This window comes from Tachypleus tridentatus, chromosome 13 (genome assembly GCF_004210375.1).
Source record: "Tachypleus tridentatus isolate NWPU-2018 chromosome 13, ASM421037v1, whole genome shotgun sequence".
Taxonomy (NCBI): domain Eukaryota; kingdom Metazoa; phylum Arthropoda; class Merostomata; order Xiphosura; family Limulidae; genus Tachypleus; species Tachypleus tridentatus.
In genome coordinates, this window is record NC_134837.1 from 122,969,876 (window position 1) to 122,986,681 (window position 16,806).

At 34.1% G+C, this 16,806-nt stretch overlaps 1 protein-coding gene across 1 annotated transcript in view; it reads left to right on the top strand.

Moving 5' to 3' along the window:
- The first annotated feature begins 4,459 nt into the window (after positions 1-4,459).
- LOC143237190 (zinc finger protein 704-like) overlaps positions 4,460-16,806 on the top strand; it is a 31,958-nt gene continuing 19,611 nt past the window's right edge. Inside the window, exons 1-2 of the mRNA XM_076476170.1 lie at positions 4,460-5,152; positions 13,089-13,207. Of these exons, the coding sequence (XP_076332285.1) occupies positions 4,632-5,152; positions 13,089-13,207 (640 nt within the window). The 5' untranslated portion in view covers positions 4,460-4,631. The remainder of the gene's footprint in view (positions 5,153-13,088; positions 13,208-16,806) is intronic.

Consider the following 16,806-nt stretch of genomic DNA (forward strand, 5'->3'; position numbering starts at 1 on the left):
GATCAGACTTTGTTCAATTTGCAGTTATTTTGTTCGTGTTGTATTTAGTTATTACAATTTATTATTGAGGATCATACTCTTATCATGATCTTCAGTTTGATTCCGTGCGTGGAAACTTATATAAATAAACAGTGCGCGGTATGGGCAGGTGCTTAAGGCACTCCACTCGTAATCTAAGGGTTGCGGGTTCGAATCCCTGTCACACCAAACATGCTCGCCCTTTCAGCCGTGGGGGCGTTATAATGTCACAATTAATTCCATATTCGTGGTGATGCCTTCCCTCTAGTCTTACACTGCAAAATTAGGGATGGCTAGCGCAGATAGACCTCGAATAGCTTTGCGCGAAATTCAAAAACAAACAAACAAAATTATATAACGGTACAGTTGTTTGATTTGAATAATTTGGAAACTGTTTATAAAATCAGTAACCAATCTCTGTAGAGAATGAGGATAGTCCACCAGTAGTACAATGATATGTCTGCGTACTCCCACCCCTAAAAATCAGTTTCGATACTCGTGATAGCCCATTGTATACCTTAGTACTAAATTCTAAACAACAAGAAGGATTTTTACCATGCCTAACCATTAAAAAATTTAAATCAAGATTAGAACTTTGAAAGTAATGTTGAAAAAGCACAAAAAACTGAGAGATTTGATTTATGATAAGCTAACTTTATCTAGCTTATAAATAAATAAAAATAAATGAAGGCATTTTACATATGTTAGAATCTCCAAGTGACAGTTTTTTATCTGCATTTTGACAAAATTTGCTATTGTACTATAATCACTCAATAATCCATATTGTGATTAAAATATACCAACTTCAATACAGCAAAAGTATAAACAATACATATTATGTTATTGGTGATTTGCGAAAACTCTGTTATCATTATTATCATTTAAATTTTATTTGTAATCCTAGTACTTTCCAAGTTAATTATGTAAAGACTGTGAACTAGCAATTTCCACTTCATCTATTCTATACTGAAGTTGTTTGTTTGTTGTTAAACAGAAATATAAATATATATACAGAAATATCAATAACACAGATAAAATGTGCCATGATCATTTATTTAAACATGTATAATTCGCCTTTAATAGTAGTCAACAGATGCCGCTCTCATAGTTTTATCAACTAGATATAAATGGTAAATTTACAACGCTATGGTGAATATCAGACTGAGAAATTTGCGATGATATTAAAAGTTTGCCAATCGAACGTTTCATATATACTTAGAATTTATTCATGGCTTATCACAACGAAAGCGATAATGAAAAATGGTTTGTTTGAAGAAAAGGAAGTTGAAACCTGAGAAATACAACGAGACAGCCCGGCATGGCTAGGTGGATAAGGCATTCGACTCGTAATTTGAGGGTTGCGGGTTCGAAACACCGTCACACCAAACATGTTGGCCCTTTCAGCCATGGAGGCATTATAACGTGATGGTCAATTTCACTATTCGTTGGTAAAAAAGTAGCCCAAGAGTGGTGATGATTAGCTGTCTTCTCTTTAGTCTTACACTGCTAAATTAGTGACGGGTTTGCTCTTTCTGATTTATAACAAGAACATAGATGAGGAAGTAAACAATAAATTACTTAAATTTAAAGACAATATTAAGATATCCTAGCTTTTTAAGTTGGAATTCTTCCCGGTAATTGAAGATAACGCGAGAGAAACTGAAGTTAGATCCAATGTTATATTCGTTGAGAAAGTGGTTGGTAATATTATTGGTGTTATAGGTTTCAACATTACAATTATCTTATAGGTTTCAACACTACAATTATCTTTTATTTAACTACACAGCTTTCTAGTATTTGATCCCATATATATCTTTGATTGTACCTTGGTTACGTGAACCTATATACAACTAACTACATGTTCAATGAATCTTGTTTGCCTTTAAAATTTAAAGTTTGCTTTGAATTTCACGGAAAGCTCCAAGATGGCTTATCTGCGCTAGCCGTCCCTAATTTAGCAGCATAATAGTAGAGGAAAGTCAGTTAGTCACCACTACCCACCGCCATCACTTAGGCTATTCTTTTACCAACGAATAGTGGGATTGACCGTAATAATATAACACCCCCACAGCTGAAAGGGTGAGCATGTTTGGTGAGATCGGGATTCGAAAACGTGGTCCTTAGATTGCGAGTCAAACATCCTAACCACTTGGCCATGCGGAGCCGAAAGTTGAAGAGCCTCTATTGCGTCAACCTTCCGTTCCTTCTACATCATCAACAATTCACGAGAAAAATTCCAATTTAGAATATTAGAAGTTCTAATTTTTAAACTAAGATAACCAGCAATTAAGTAGAAGACAATCGCGTGCCACAACAGCTTCAACTGTGAAGATATAAAGCAAAAAAGCAGAACAAGAACTGTGATCATTCAATATGAGGTGAAAACAAAATATGTTACCTAAATTTGGATATTTTTCGTAATTATGTTAGTTGCAGCAGACTTTCAAAATAAGTATAGGAAACTCCATTTGAACAAGATTTGTAATACGTTTTAAGTAAATTTTTCTTCAAATATTTTAAGGTAAACTGTGGAAGACAATAAACATATAAAATAATCCTGAAACAGTACCGACTATATAACAAATGTTTGTCAACAGATGACACTGTAACTTATTATTTAAGAAAGTAAAAAGCCGAATTAAACTTTTCGCAATAATTATTATTACTTTAACAAATTTAAAAATTAAGTTTTGGGCTAGTTTTTATAAATGAATATTTTATATAAAATTAATATTATTTAATTTTTAATAACCCATCACTTACAACACCATTGTTTAATTTGAAATATTTTAATATAAAGATGTGTTTTTATAACAAAACCACCTCAGCTCATCTGACGAGAATCGAACCCCCTGACTTTAACTTTGTAGACTTACCACTGTACCAGCGGAGGGCTACGTAAGGATAATTTGTACATATTTTATTTATAGATAGAGCAAAAATACCTCGTAACATGCTATGTCTATATTACTTAGTTACGTATCGTTATTTATGTTGTTGTTGAAGTTCATAAGCTGCTTAACTAGTATTTTTCACACAAAAATATTCGCTACAATCCATAAATTTCTAATAATAATATTTCTTTAAGTCTTTGTAAATTTTGTCCTCATTAAGTGTAGTTACAAATATTAACGTTCTTTTTAATTGTTTATAAATATTCTAATTAATTTTTAATTATTTGTAGAATACAACAGTTAACTTGGATTAATATCCTTAGCTTATGCGGTTATATATCAAGTTGCTGATGATTGGTTGGGCTTGCATTTGTTTATTCCGTTGCTATAGCGTCCAACAGCTAATTAGCGCTCTTATATCCACTTCTTTACATTAAAAGTGCAATCCCCTCTCATTTACATTAAGCAATTGTTGTATAAAACGATACATAATAACTGAATAATGTAAAAACAAATAAATATTTATATAACAAAAATTAAATAGGTCTGTCGACCAGGTGCCTCCGTACGATCTATGGTTCGAAATAAGGGATGGTACCAAGCTACCCTAACTACGCACTGCCAAACGTGGGTGATAATAATTATAATCCATGATTGAAAAGAGAAGGGCTTGTGCTTTGACCAGTGCCATCTGGTGTCCAACAATAACCATTGAATGGTTATTGTTTGAAATATTGTCCAATCAAAAACAGACTTTAAGTTGGGCTTTATATATATATATATATTCAGCATAATTAGTCGTTTATTTCGTGTATCAACTTTTATGACCTAGTTTAACTTATCTCTACCTTAACCTTTGAAACGTTTTTTTTGTTGCGAGTGTGTTTGGCGGTCACACATCGTGTAACCATTTTGAGAGCACAAGTGACATCGACTGTATGAGGTACAACTAGTTTTACACTACTGACTACTAACATATATTTTTCTGATAAATCATTCAGATTCTAAAATGTTTATATTTGTGACCCTATCATTCGATAAGTGCGAATATATGATTAATAACGCAACTGTAAAAAAAGAAAGAGCAATATTATTTGAAATATCACTTAGAAATAACAGCAATTGTGGTAAGTAAACTTTGAGAAAGCTACACTCTAATTTCGTGCGGTTCTGTCGCTACTAAGAAAGTGTTCTTTCCTTGATAGAATCGACATAAACATGTTGACACGAATACAACTGGGCGGAGCCAATTGGGCAGTTTTTCTTTGAAAGCTATTTATAATATGGGTTAACTAATCTTGGAGAAATGAAATGTTTGCATTACTGGTTAATTTTCTTAAAACAAAAATAAAAGAATAAATCATAGAAGACAAATGTTAGTAACTTCCCAAGGGATATTCCGATAATGCCGACTAACAAATCGGTTTTGATTATTATGACGTGTAAACATTTCCTTCTCAAAAGAACCAATCATTTGTAGAGGTGATTTAGCTCTGACCAATCATAAGCGCTACTAATCACATGGTTTTGTTGACGTTAAGAACCGGCTACGTGCAATCAACAAAAGGAGAACAGAAGTGAACTGCGAAAGATTAGTAAATTAGACTAGGCCAACGTACTGAAGTACTGTCAAATTTCATTCGTTTGGATCATATGGTGTTTACAATGTAGAGAATCGTTCAAGTTTTCATCACACTAGTTTGTTAAGTTAATAGGAAAATGTCAACCGGAAAACGTCTTGCAAAGCGATCTATCTTGGGCACGAGAGTCAGTGTTCCACTCGAGGACGGGCTATATTATCCGGGTGTTATTCGAGCCACCAAAACGGATGAGCGTAACCAAGAAAATATTTATTGCGTCCAACTTGAAAACAAAGAAACTCGAGAGTTTTTGTTTCATGAACTAATTGGACCAGGCTTCCAAAGTATCTTTCGCGTAAAACTAAAAAAAAGACAGAGAGTTTTTGTGACTTACAAAGGCCGAGAGGTCGCAGGATTAGTTGATCATCATAGGCCTAACTTAGATCAGGTAATGATTACAGTAGAACCTTCACTTCCAAATCCTCAAGTTACCGAGCCTGTATTGCTAAAAAAGAAATTGGAAGAAGTTCGTTTACTTGAAAGCCGGAAGTCTGCACGACTACAAGATTTAGATACTGATTATTCAAGGCTTGCTGAGGGTCAATTCGATATTAGAAGACGACCTCCATCACTAACCATTGAAGTTCCAACATTACAAAGGTAAAATATACAAAATCACGTGATTAATGTAATCAATGATACATTTTGTAAACAGATTTGGAACACCAGATTCTCTTCTCCTTTCATTAAAATCCCCGTCTTAGAGGTTATGTTTTATTGGAAACGTGTAATTAATAACCCTTTCTCAACTTTACAGACCTTACTTACCAGGAGATTTCTTTACATGTGCAAAATTTGTTATTACCGCAAATTTTCTGTTTAACTTCAACCTTTTTTGTATAAAAATATGTAGGTTTTCCAGTAAAATTATTACATGGGTTCTGTTTTTTATCTGAGCGACACTCGCGAAACAGAGGATTTAAAATTATTTCAAGTTACGCTACACCTGTTCTAAAAATAATCTTCCTTATTATGAAACTGTAACTTATAATAAAGTAATACTTAATCAGCAGGTAAACTCGAAAAGAAACTAGTATTTCACGTTGTCGCAAAACAAAATCCTGCTTTTTTGTTAAAACAGTATTTTATATTTCTTTCTACTGAAAAATGTATTCAGTTTACATGTGTGAGCGTGATTTAAATCTTATATTCGAAAAATTATAATGCTTTTTGCAGGTCACAACATGTACCGGCAAAAGTGACAGTTAGTAATTTGCGCACACATACCATAGTTATCGCTAATCTATACATAACTTGTAGGCTGAAAATGGTTAGCTTCACTTTACACTCTCGACACCAGCTGATTGCCTGCACCGGGAGAGTTCATTAGTATTGTGGGTAGAGTTACAGCTTGACAAGCATTGTCTGTTCACTTTTTATTCACATAACTGAGTTTGCATCAATGTGTAGTGAAACAGTGTGTAATACAAAATAGAAAAGTTAGTGTAAGGTCTCTGACGAGGATTTATTTGCATAATTTATAGAGTTGCTTATGGCTTTCTAAGCTCAATATTTTTACGTGTTTTAGTGGTATAAACATTATAGTTAAAACGTCAAACCAGTATGTGATTGAACATTTAAGGTCAAGATAGTTCTACCATTTCTGTCCCATCTCCTGGTCGATAAACTGCATAAAAAATTTAGCACAGTTATGTGTACTTGTGAAAAGTTGTCAGAATAAATAGGTTAAAGGACGGGTGGGTTCCCACTTGCCTAGCCCTGAACACAAGGCAAAACGGATGGGTCTGTTGGTACAGATGAATATATTTGACACACACATAAACATATATGTATATATATAAAAAAAGAGAATCATACTTGGCCTGTTTTCGTTAAGCATCCTCTCAAACAAATATTTTATCAGCCTGTTAAGTGCTTAAAGTTAACAGGTTTTACTTGTTTTTCAAACATGTATTTAGAAAGTTAAAACTGACAAATTATGTTCAAGTCTTAACTATTTAAGTGTCAATTTTTATTTATGTTTTGATTTTTTTAATCGAAGAACTTCATAAACGCAAAAGGCGAACTTTTTGTGTGTGTGTGTGTGTGTGTACGAAAATGTGTATAACATATCAGTAATTAAAACAGTGGTCAACATAGTAGCTGTCTGTAAGTTATAGCTCTATTGTGACAGATTCTATCGCTATACCGATTTTTTTTATTAGTTGGTAAAACTAATGTAAAGTATAGTTTACTTAACGATAACGAAAGCGATTTATTTATTTAATTGTAACAACTACAAGTTATTGCCCAAAGAAAACCAAATAGTTCCACACTTCCAAACTCTTTACTTTGTATGTGTTTGTTTGTTTTTTATAGCAAAGCCACGTCAGGCTATCTGCTGAGTCCACCGAGGGGAATCGAACCCCTTATTTTAGCGTTGTACCAGCGGGGGATTTTTACTTTGTTGAATCACAAATTCAAAATTTACAGTGTTGATGTGACATCAATTACAAACTCAGTGACTAACTCAACAAGTTATTATCTTACTGATAATCTCACCCACTCCCCCTGGTATTTATATACAATGTGTTCTTCCCAAATCTCATGATAATTCACTTAATCTAGACACTTAGAAAACTTTTGAACATAATCACTAAGTAATGCCAAAATTACTTATTGCACTCATTACAAAACGTCTGAATTAAATATTGAAACATTTTGCAACACAGCCCATCCTTGGATGGTAAAGTTTCTCGAACAATTCTAATATAGAAATAAGGCTAATATTTATTCATTTTAAACTTTCATTAATTAATTAAGTCAATGTTTACTATTAACAAAAGTCTATTCATAATTAAATATGTTAACTAAAGTGCAGTTACAATTCTGATTAACAAAACAAAATCGTGTCCATTGTCTTGGTTACTATTCAAACTGTACACTGATCAAATGTTTTTGGTTGCTTTTCGTGATTTATGTTATGAAGATACGATGATCTTTTTCCCTTTACTGCCACTTGCTGTCTTGTCAGTGGGAGAGTTCTTCGGTAAATGTTTGAGAGAATCCACTAGTGGTTTTATTTGTGGTACTTCCCTAGAAGTTGTCTCGACAGGAACCTTGGGCTTTCCATCAAGTCATTGCTAAAGCGAATGAAACATTTGGCTTTTCTCCTGTCAATGTAAGTCCAAAAATGATCATAACAATTGACTTTGGGTTTGGACCATCCGTTCTTTTGAATTCTACAATGTTTCACGTATTTCATGACCTTGTACACTATGTGTCAACTAATCTACCATTTAATGTGGGTAATCCAGGTTGCATATGAGGGCAAGGCTTTCTACATCTTCCGCAAGCTCAGCTAATATATCATCTTTTCTTCTTACCTTACCCTGAAACTGTGTTTTGAAAACTCCTCTCTGATGTACCAACCCACATCTGTTTGATAAGGTAGCCACCAATACTTATTAGTTGTTACACTCTCAGCTGGCAGATTTCTTAATGCTGTTAAGGTTGGTCCTTTTAAATGGGCAACATATTGAATAGCATGTTTTTGACTATTCCATTCATTTTATTTTAGTATCTTTCTGTATTAGTTATGTTAGTTGCTTGATTGGATGGAGCTATTCAGCTAGCCTTCTTGATTCTGTAACTTGATGAGATAGTGAGATAGCTCAATTAATCTAAGGAGTTTCAATAGTAATGTTTTTTGTAGGTCAGTTTGGTTATACTCCATATTTTGGGTTAATGGTGTTCGGGGTTCAAATTATCGGGTTCACATGACTACTTTAGTTCATGCAATTGATTTTTCTTATGTTTTATTCTGTCATTGGTTGTCTTTTCTGCACGTTATACGTGTTCTATATACTTGTATATTTTCCTTTAATACTTCTACTGTTACAATCCTCTCGCATGTCTACAATATTTTATTCAATCAAATTTTTTTCTTTAAGTCTTACGCCTTGTTCTTATAATTTCTCTCTTAAATTCCTATTTCTTTCGTGGTCTTATTTTAATTTTATGTCTCGTTCTCTCTTCATGGAGCTAAGACAAAATTTGGAGATTCGATTCTTCACAGTCGACAAAATGCAAATGCCCCATTTGTGTAGCTTTGGCTAAAGCAAACAAAATCCCAAACCTTATCTCATTCTTCTGATTTTCTCCACCATTCTTTCTGGTCTCACCCTCCCACACATCCACTAATTCATAATTCTCAGTCAATTTTTTATCTTGTTTCATGCATCTGTCATTATTATCCTGATGTTCGTTCCTGACTGTATTTTATTTATACAAAAATTATTCCACTCCTAACATCAGTGTTATAATGAATTCAATCATTTGACTGGTTATTTCTTATTATTAAGTAAAAGTTATACAAAGTCCGGCCAACTTAATGATAACGAAAATAATTTATTTCATTAATTGTTCTAAACGCTACCCCCAACTCACAAATAAAATGAAAGTCACTATATACCTTGTCAAAACTTAAGTTCAAATTTAACTTTAATGAACTGACTTATTTCACAGCTGGTTAATTCATTAATTAACTGACTAATTCAGTTGTTTCTGGTGTTTACGTACAATATTTTCCCCTATAAACCTCATGAAATTTCGAGACTTCTCAACCAGTCCAGACATTCGAAAATTTCTAGTCGTCACACGTCATAACTACCTTTTGCCAAAACTCCCTCTACCAAAGAATGCTAACCGTCTAAAATAAATTATTAACACATAGTCCACAACAGTACTTTAAAAAGTCAGAAAATTAGGACTGGAAAGTGACTTGGTATTTCACATGACACTTCTACTTGACCTTGGAATTATTTTATTAATCTCTAACCGGCAATTTTACGTCACAATATCAATTTGTTAGGTGGCGTCAGACTCAAATAATCTATAGATGGAAACTACAATATTAGTAAGACGGAGTAAAGTTCGTTTTCGTTATGAATAACTGCAAAGACATACACAATAAAATAAAACTCAAACCTACTTATGCACTTGTCCTTAGTCAGGAAAGAACATTTTGTAAACCGAAATAAACTCCATGAATCGGCAATTTACTATGAAAATTTATATAAGAAAGGTTGAACTTAAATTCTGAAGTGTTAATGTCACATTAAAGAATTTTGAAATTCTTAGAAACTTAACTTCAATGAAAAACCTGTTAATTATTTCTTATTTCTTTCATGTTTTGATCATATAATGAAGTATTAAAGTGACCACATATGCTAAGTAAATATTTACTTTTGTTATCTCTCTTGAAAATATGTGGTTTTAATTAGTGAACGTACTTTAAAAGGATGGGATTTTTAAGGGTATAACAGTGATCCACAAGAAAGAAATTTTTTAACTTGCACCACATATTTTTCATAATCACTTACCAAATGTTGCTAAAACCGGATTCCAATATCCGCGGTAAGCAGACAGCCCACACAAGTAAACGTTGCTTATCTTGGTATTACTGAAGCTAAAACTTAAAACAGGTATAAAATGACTATTTCATTAAATTATTATGGTACGACATTCATTTTCATATTTAGTACAGTTCAAACTATAGTTTTGTTTGTCCATGCTAACTTCCTTAGATTTCTAAAACTAGCAGGATTAGGGTTACCAGATTTCCAGAGTGTAAAACTGGGACATTTTTTTCTCGTTCGGATTGACAATGTAACAAGCCCTAAAATAATAACATACTTTTTACGCTTGTCTAATAACGTGATGTTTATAATAACATCGCGTTTTTAAAACTATATACAAACTTTGTTAAAAGTTTATATAGTTAAAAACAAAACAAAGTAGTTGTTTTGAATCTACTCAAAAGAAAAACGTTTCTTCTCTATGAGAATCTCAAAAAAAGAAGTTTTGAGGGTTACTGAAACCGAATCAGTCGTCAGATTTTGTTATGCTTCCCCACCCCATCCTGTTTTCGTACTCCCACCAGAGAAGGATCTGGGGGGAGGGGTGCTAGTAAAGCGTTACACAACCTCTGATCCTTTACAGTAATTAATTTAATATTGTCCAGGAATAAATAGTTAACATTGTGAGGCGGGGGAGGTCTAGTGTGCACCTGACCCATCCCCAGGTCCACAAACCAAACCACTGACGAGTGACATTGTGAGGTGGGGGAGGTCTAGTGTGCACCTGACCCATCCCCAGATCCACAAACCAAACCACTGACGAGTGACATTGTGAGGTGGGGGAGGTCTAGTGTGCACCTGACCCATCCCCAGATCCACAAACCAAACCGCTGACGAGTGACATTGTGAGGTGGGGGAGGTCTAGTGTGCACCTGACCCATCCCCAGATCCACAAACCAAACCGCTGACGAGTGCCTTTATTTTCTTTTTTTTTTTTTTCCTTGTGAGGTGTTCAACTCCTCTGAAATAGCTGTAGAAGTAATTAGAGATAACAGAGGAGTTTCATATGGTAAAAATTTTGTTTCATTTCTGCTTTAGGAATTATAAGAATATTTAAGGGTAACTTCACAAGGGTAGTAGGAGGTTGAGACGTTGTGGATGTAAGTACTCAACTCCATATCCTTAATTGATTTTCCCTGATTGCTGGCTAGTTTAACATCAGCATTTGGATGTTGTCTGGTAGATGGAATACTTCCAACGCATTTAGGAGCTATTACCATAGGCGCTATCCGTTATGATTTTAAGATAACAACTAGGTCTAACAATGGAATATTTACGAAAATATTTTTAATGTTTATTTTATATAAAGTTCGTTATTGTTTTACATTACTGATTTTCGCTTATTAACAATAAATATAATTAAAAGTATATGTCCTTCCCCCTTATTTTCATATTTACTCTGTTTTTTTTTTTGTCTGCCCGGCTTGGGCATGTGGTTAAAGCATTCGACTCGTAATTTGAGGGACGTGGGTTCGAATCCCTGTCACACCAAACATGCTCGCCCTTTCAGCCGTGGGGACGTTACAGTCTGACAGTCAATCCCACTATTTGTTAATAAAAGAGTAGCCTAAGAGTTGACGGTGGGTGGTGATGACTTCCCTCTAGTCTTACACTGTTAAATTAGGGACAACTAACGCAAATAGCCCTCATGCAGCTTTTCGTGAAATTCAAAATAAACCAATCAAATTGTTTGCTGTTAAATGCGAAGCTACCTGATGGGCTATCTGTGTTGTGCCCACCAACCCGGTTTTAGAATTTGAAGCCATCAGATTTATCGCTAAGCCATTAAGGGTCTCTAGTCTAGCAGTTTTTGAGAATACGTGTTGTAACTAAAATATACCAAATTAAATGTTTCAAAATTTGTGATGAGTCGTAAGGTTCATAATTTGTATCTTGTGTTGCAACTGTGAAATTGCACGTGGTAAAATTATTGATAAACCTTTCAATATCCTTACGTAAAGGTAACCACCTGCACGACCCCTGTTTCCTATTGTAAGTTTATTGCTTATCAACCAAACTGATAATGATACAGTATCATCGTGGATAGAAATATAATAACAGTCGTTTGGTTACAAATAAGAGAAAAGTGGAACTAAATTGTTAAACAGAAATCACATTTTTTAGGGAAGATAATTTTCTGTGTAATTTTTGTATCGTTACTTTATTCTGTGTGATTGTAACGTTCTGCAATTTTTCTTTGTTTTATTCTCATAGATGCGTGGAGCAAATTATAAGAAAAACTTGTTCTCGGTCAGGTTTCAATAATCGTTTCTGATAATTAAAGAATGATTTCACCGATATATGTCCTTTAAAAATATCTATTATCGATTTGTGGCATGAAGGTCATGTAGAAAAAAATTAAAAAAGCAAAACATTAAAATACTGGAATATTTAATCAAAACGATTCTGTTTTTTTTCCAGTTTAATATTTTATGTGTGTGTGTGTGTGTCTATATATATATATATATATAACAAAGAATTAAATTATTGATAGATAAAAATTAGATTTCAAGCAAAAGGTCTTCAGTGGTTTTGTGTAAAATTTTGTCTGCTTGCCAATGCTGGGACCCAACATGGTCGGGTGGTTAAGGCACTCGACTTTACTCTTTTTACCGACGAATAGCCCAAGAGTTGGCGGTGGGTGGTGATGACTAGCTGCCTTCCCTCTAGTCTTACACTACTAAATAAGGGACGGCTAGCGCAGATAGCCCTCGAGTAGCTTTATGCGAAATAAAAAACAACAAAAAACAAAACCAATGTTGTATGACAACATTTAAATCTAAGAGACACACGACAAATCGTAATCTTATACCTGTCTGTCAGATAATTATTGTATATATTGGGTGTATACGTTCTAGTAAGAAATTATCATGTTTTTGTCTTTTTTCTTATTTTTCCATTATTTAAAATACCACTTGATATAGGTTTGCTTTCTCGACATTGGAATGGTTATTCAAGTGCTTTTGTAGTATTGTGTGTGTGTGTGTGTCTATATGTATGTATATATATATATATATGTATGTATTGTTTAAAAGTGTTTTGTAATATTGTATATGTATATTGTTTTTCCTCTGGTATTTAATATAATGTTTAGTTTAACAATAATTTTCGTCTTTTAATTGTATCTGTATTTTTAAATAATCGAAATGACGATTTTTTTCTTTATGTCAATTTAGCGGACGAAAAAGGCGACCGAGTTCAACAGACGATAGTGACGTCATGAATGATTGTTCTGCTGCTATGGTGCTCATGAGTTTATCTTGTAGTCCTAAGTCCCCTCGCCGTTCTGACTCAGGTATAAATTACATGTTTAACAGAGACATTTAAACAGTTTGTCAACGTAACTGAAAACGTTTGTTTTCCTTTCAGTTTTAACTTGCTATAACTAATGTTATTCAAATACTGATTATAGAAATTAACGTTGTCTCATGAACTTTAGACAAGATGATCGTATAAATTAATACAAATTCGGTAGAGTAACTAAACATTATTTAAAGAAATTTCGGTGATGTGTCCTCTACATAAGTTGTTTCAAAATGCTAAGAAATTTTCTTGTGACAGTTTAAGCAAATATTGGGCTGTGGTATTGATATTTATATCAGTTGCTGAGTTATAATAATTTTTGTTTTCGTACTCTAATTAAGAATATATTTAGTAATTATAATCAGTAACATTGTAAGTAGTTTGGTTAAATTCATCTCATTAGTACTGATTTCCTTGGAATAAAATTCAACATAGTTTATATTCGGTGCGTCCTTATTTCCACTGTAGGTAGGCCTACAATAATATTTTTACCAACCTATATGAAAACCGGTTTTGAATGTCATACAAACTTAGTTCGAGGCCGGCTGAATAGAGGTTTCACGTTTTAAGTTTGCGAGATTCGTTAAACAAATGCACACACAAACACATATACACTCGCATGTGTTTATCTAACTGTGTAGCCTTAGGTATTCCTAGTCATGTTGATGTTGCTTCGTGTGTCCATTTGATAACCTTGAGTTACTTTAGCAGCTAAGAGTTGATAAAGTCAAGTGCTCACAGTGTTAGAGATAAATAAGATGTGTTTAAATGGATTTGAACATTTAAATCACCAAAGGACACGACCTCCATTGAAGAGTGAAAAGTGTGAGCGCCACACTTTGGTTGATTCCAAGCATACAACGATGAACCCCAAAATTTTAATATTTGCGCTTTATTTAATACAGAATATTTGTGCGGGAATTTCATAACGTTTTAAGATTATTGTGAGAAAGAAAAAACACCCAGAATATGTGAATTTTAAGTGAATTGTATGTTAAAATTAAAACATTAAAAAAAGCTGGATTTTACATCACTTGTCAAGATGTATTGGTCAAAACTTTACACCCCTTCAGTGGCATAGCGGTATGTCTGCAAACTTACAACGCTAGAAACCGGGTTTAAATATTCGATGTGGGTAGAGCACAGATAGCCCATTGTGCAGCTTTGTGCTTAATTCCAAACAAATGCATAAACGAACAAAACTTTAAATAAACAAATTTGGAGATCTCTATCCTTATACTATATCACGAAAAAAAGAAAACGTGAGTATAATCGTTTTATGGAAAATATACACATTACAATATTTTTTATAGAAACAAAGCATAAGATTTGGTTTGAATTTCGAGCAAAGCTACACGAGGGCTATCTGCGTTAGTCGTCCCTAATTTCGCAGTGTAAGACTAGAAGGAAGGCAGCTAGTCTTCACCACCCACCGCCAACTCTTGGGCAATTATTTTACCAACGAATAGTAGGATTGACTATCACATTATAACGCCTCCACAGCTGAAAGGGCGAGTATGTTTGGTGGGACGGGGATTCGAACCCGCGACCCTTAGATTACGAGTCGAGTGGCTTATCCACGTGGCCATGCCGGGATCAAAGCACAATAAAGTATGATATAGAAAAAAACATTTTGTGATAAAAAATAAAAATATGCGTTTAGCTTACCTGTATTGTATATTAATATGCCGTAATTACAATTTAGACATTTCTTTGCTTCATAATAGGGGAGTATAATTGTGTCCGGGATAAATATGTTTGTTTGTAATTAAGCACAAAACTAATCAAGGCTATCTGTATTCTGCCCATTAAGGTTATCGAAACCCGGATTATTGCGTTTTAAGTCCGCAGACGTATCGCTGTCCCACGTGGGGGCTAAATATGTTTGTTTGTAATAAAGCACAAAACTATATAATGGACTACCTGTGCTCTGCCCATCACGAGTTTCGAAATTCGGATTCTAGCGCTGTAAGTCCGGGGCATATTACTGTATTACTGGGGGACTAAATATGTTTATATAACTGTCTGGGAAAGAGAAAAAATAAACGAAAATTTAAACTAAGGGTTAATTTTAACTGTTAAATTTCCCCCTGAATTGTACCTTAACCTTATATTTTGAAAAGAGGGAAACTGAACTGAGCATCCATTCCAGTTGATGCTTTTCCGTTTGACTGGATAATCACAACAGAAGCCTCCAGGAAAACGGGTCTTTACCATTAAAATGTTTTCTCGTCATCTCCACACAGAGGGGTTATGGCAACGTGCCATTAATCTTATTTTGCTAAGGGCAAGGTAACGCAAGAGTACAAAATAATTCCTTCTGTTATGTATAGGAGTCTGCTAAAAAAAGAAAAAAAAAAGAGGTGGGGTGGGGAAATACCTTACCCACAGGCTATATATATAATCTGCTGCTTTTGTTGTAGCCACTGGAGTGTATGTGAGGTTAAAGTTCCAAGTCTCCACAGTTACGTTTCTCACGTGACAGAAATTGTAATAATTCCTCACACATTGTGAATTATACAGAACAGCCTGAAATGAAGGCTGAAAGATAGAAAACTTTAGCAGTGTTTGTTTGTTTTCAAATTTCGCGCAAATCTACACGAGGGCTATCTACGCTAGACGTCCCTAATTTAGCAGTGTAAGACCAGAGGGAAGGCAGCTAGTTATCACCACCTGCCGCTAACTGTTGGCTACTCTTTACTAACGAATAGTGGGACTGAACGTAACATTATAACGTTCCCAGGGCTGAAAGGACGAGCATGTTTGGTGCGATAGACTTTAGCAGTGTAGGAATTGTCTTTACATTCGTTAAAGACAAACCCGGCAGCACTGTGGGTATCAAGAATACGGTGAAGAAAGTCCCTTGTTTGTTTTCGTATGCCTCACGTGAGAGCCAGGCTTAGTTTGGTTTTGTGTAATTTTAACCAGGAAAGGTGTTGTTTCGTATTTATGTATTATAATTCTAGAGAGGTAACCTTGACAGGTTCACTTTTCCAGTCTTTATTTTTGTTATCTTTTGAAGCGTAACCGTGGACGAAACTGCATATTTACTTTTGAAGAAGCTGGTTCAATTCTTATAACATTCTAGCGATTAAGGTTTTTACGAGTTGATTTATCTACGTTTTGATTCCATTAAGTAATCGCAGTATGTGAATTTGATTTCCGGCTTCACGTCTACCACAGACGTAATTTTCGCATTATATGTTTTAATATTTAAATAAATTTTCATTTACAACTGGCACACAGCCATTAGTTAATAAAATAGAAGTTTACGCCTATCTTTCACTGCTTGTTTACGCGGTGTCGTTATGAATAAAATATTTTCAATTATTCATAGATTCTTGTCATTGTAGGTGGCGTGGTCCTGAGAAAGCCTGTTAATGGTGCTTACATGAAATTATTCCCTCAAGTCATGCGTGTTTATATGTTGGAGTTCCATGCCATAGAGTCTTTCATGTTAGTCTGACAGTTTTATCATGAGAAAAAAAAAAGCTGTAATATTGTATGTTCTTAGTTCTAAATATGTTATATAGCTTGTAAAAGCAATTATTCTCTACAGAATATTTCGTCACGTTCGCAAGGGCAAGTTCA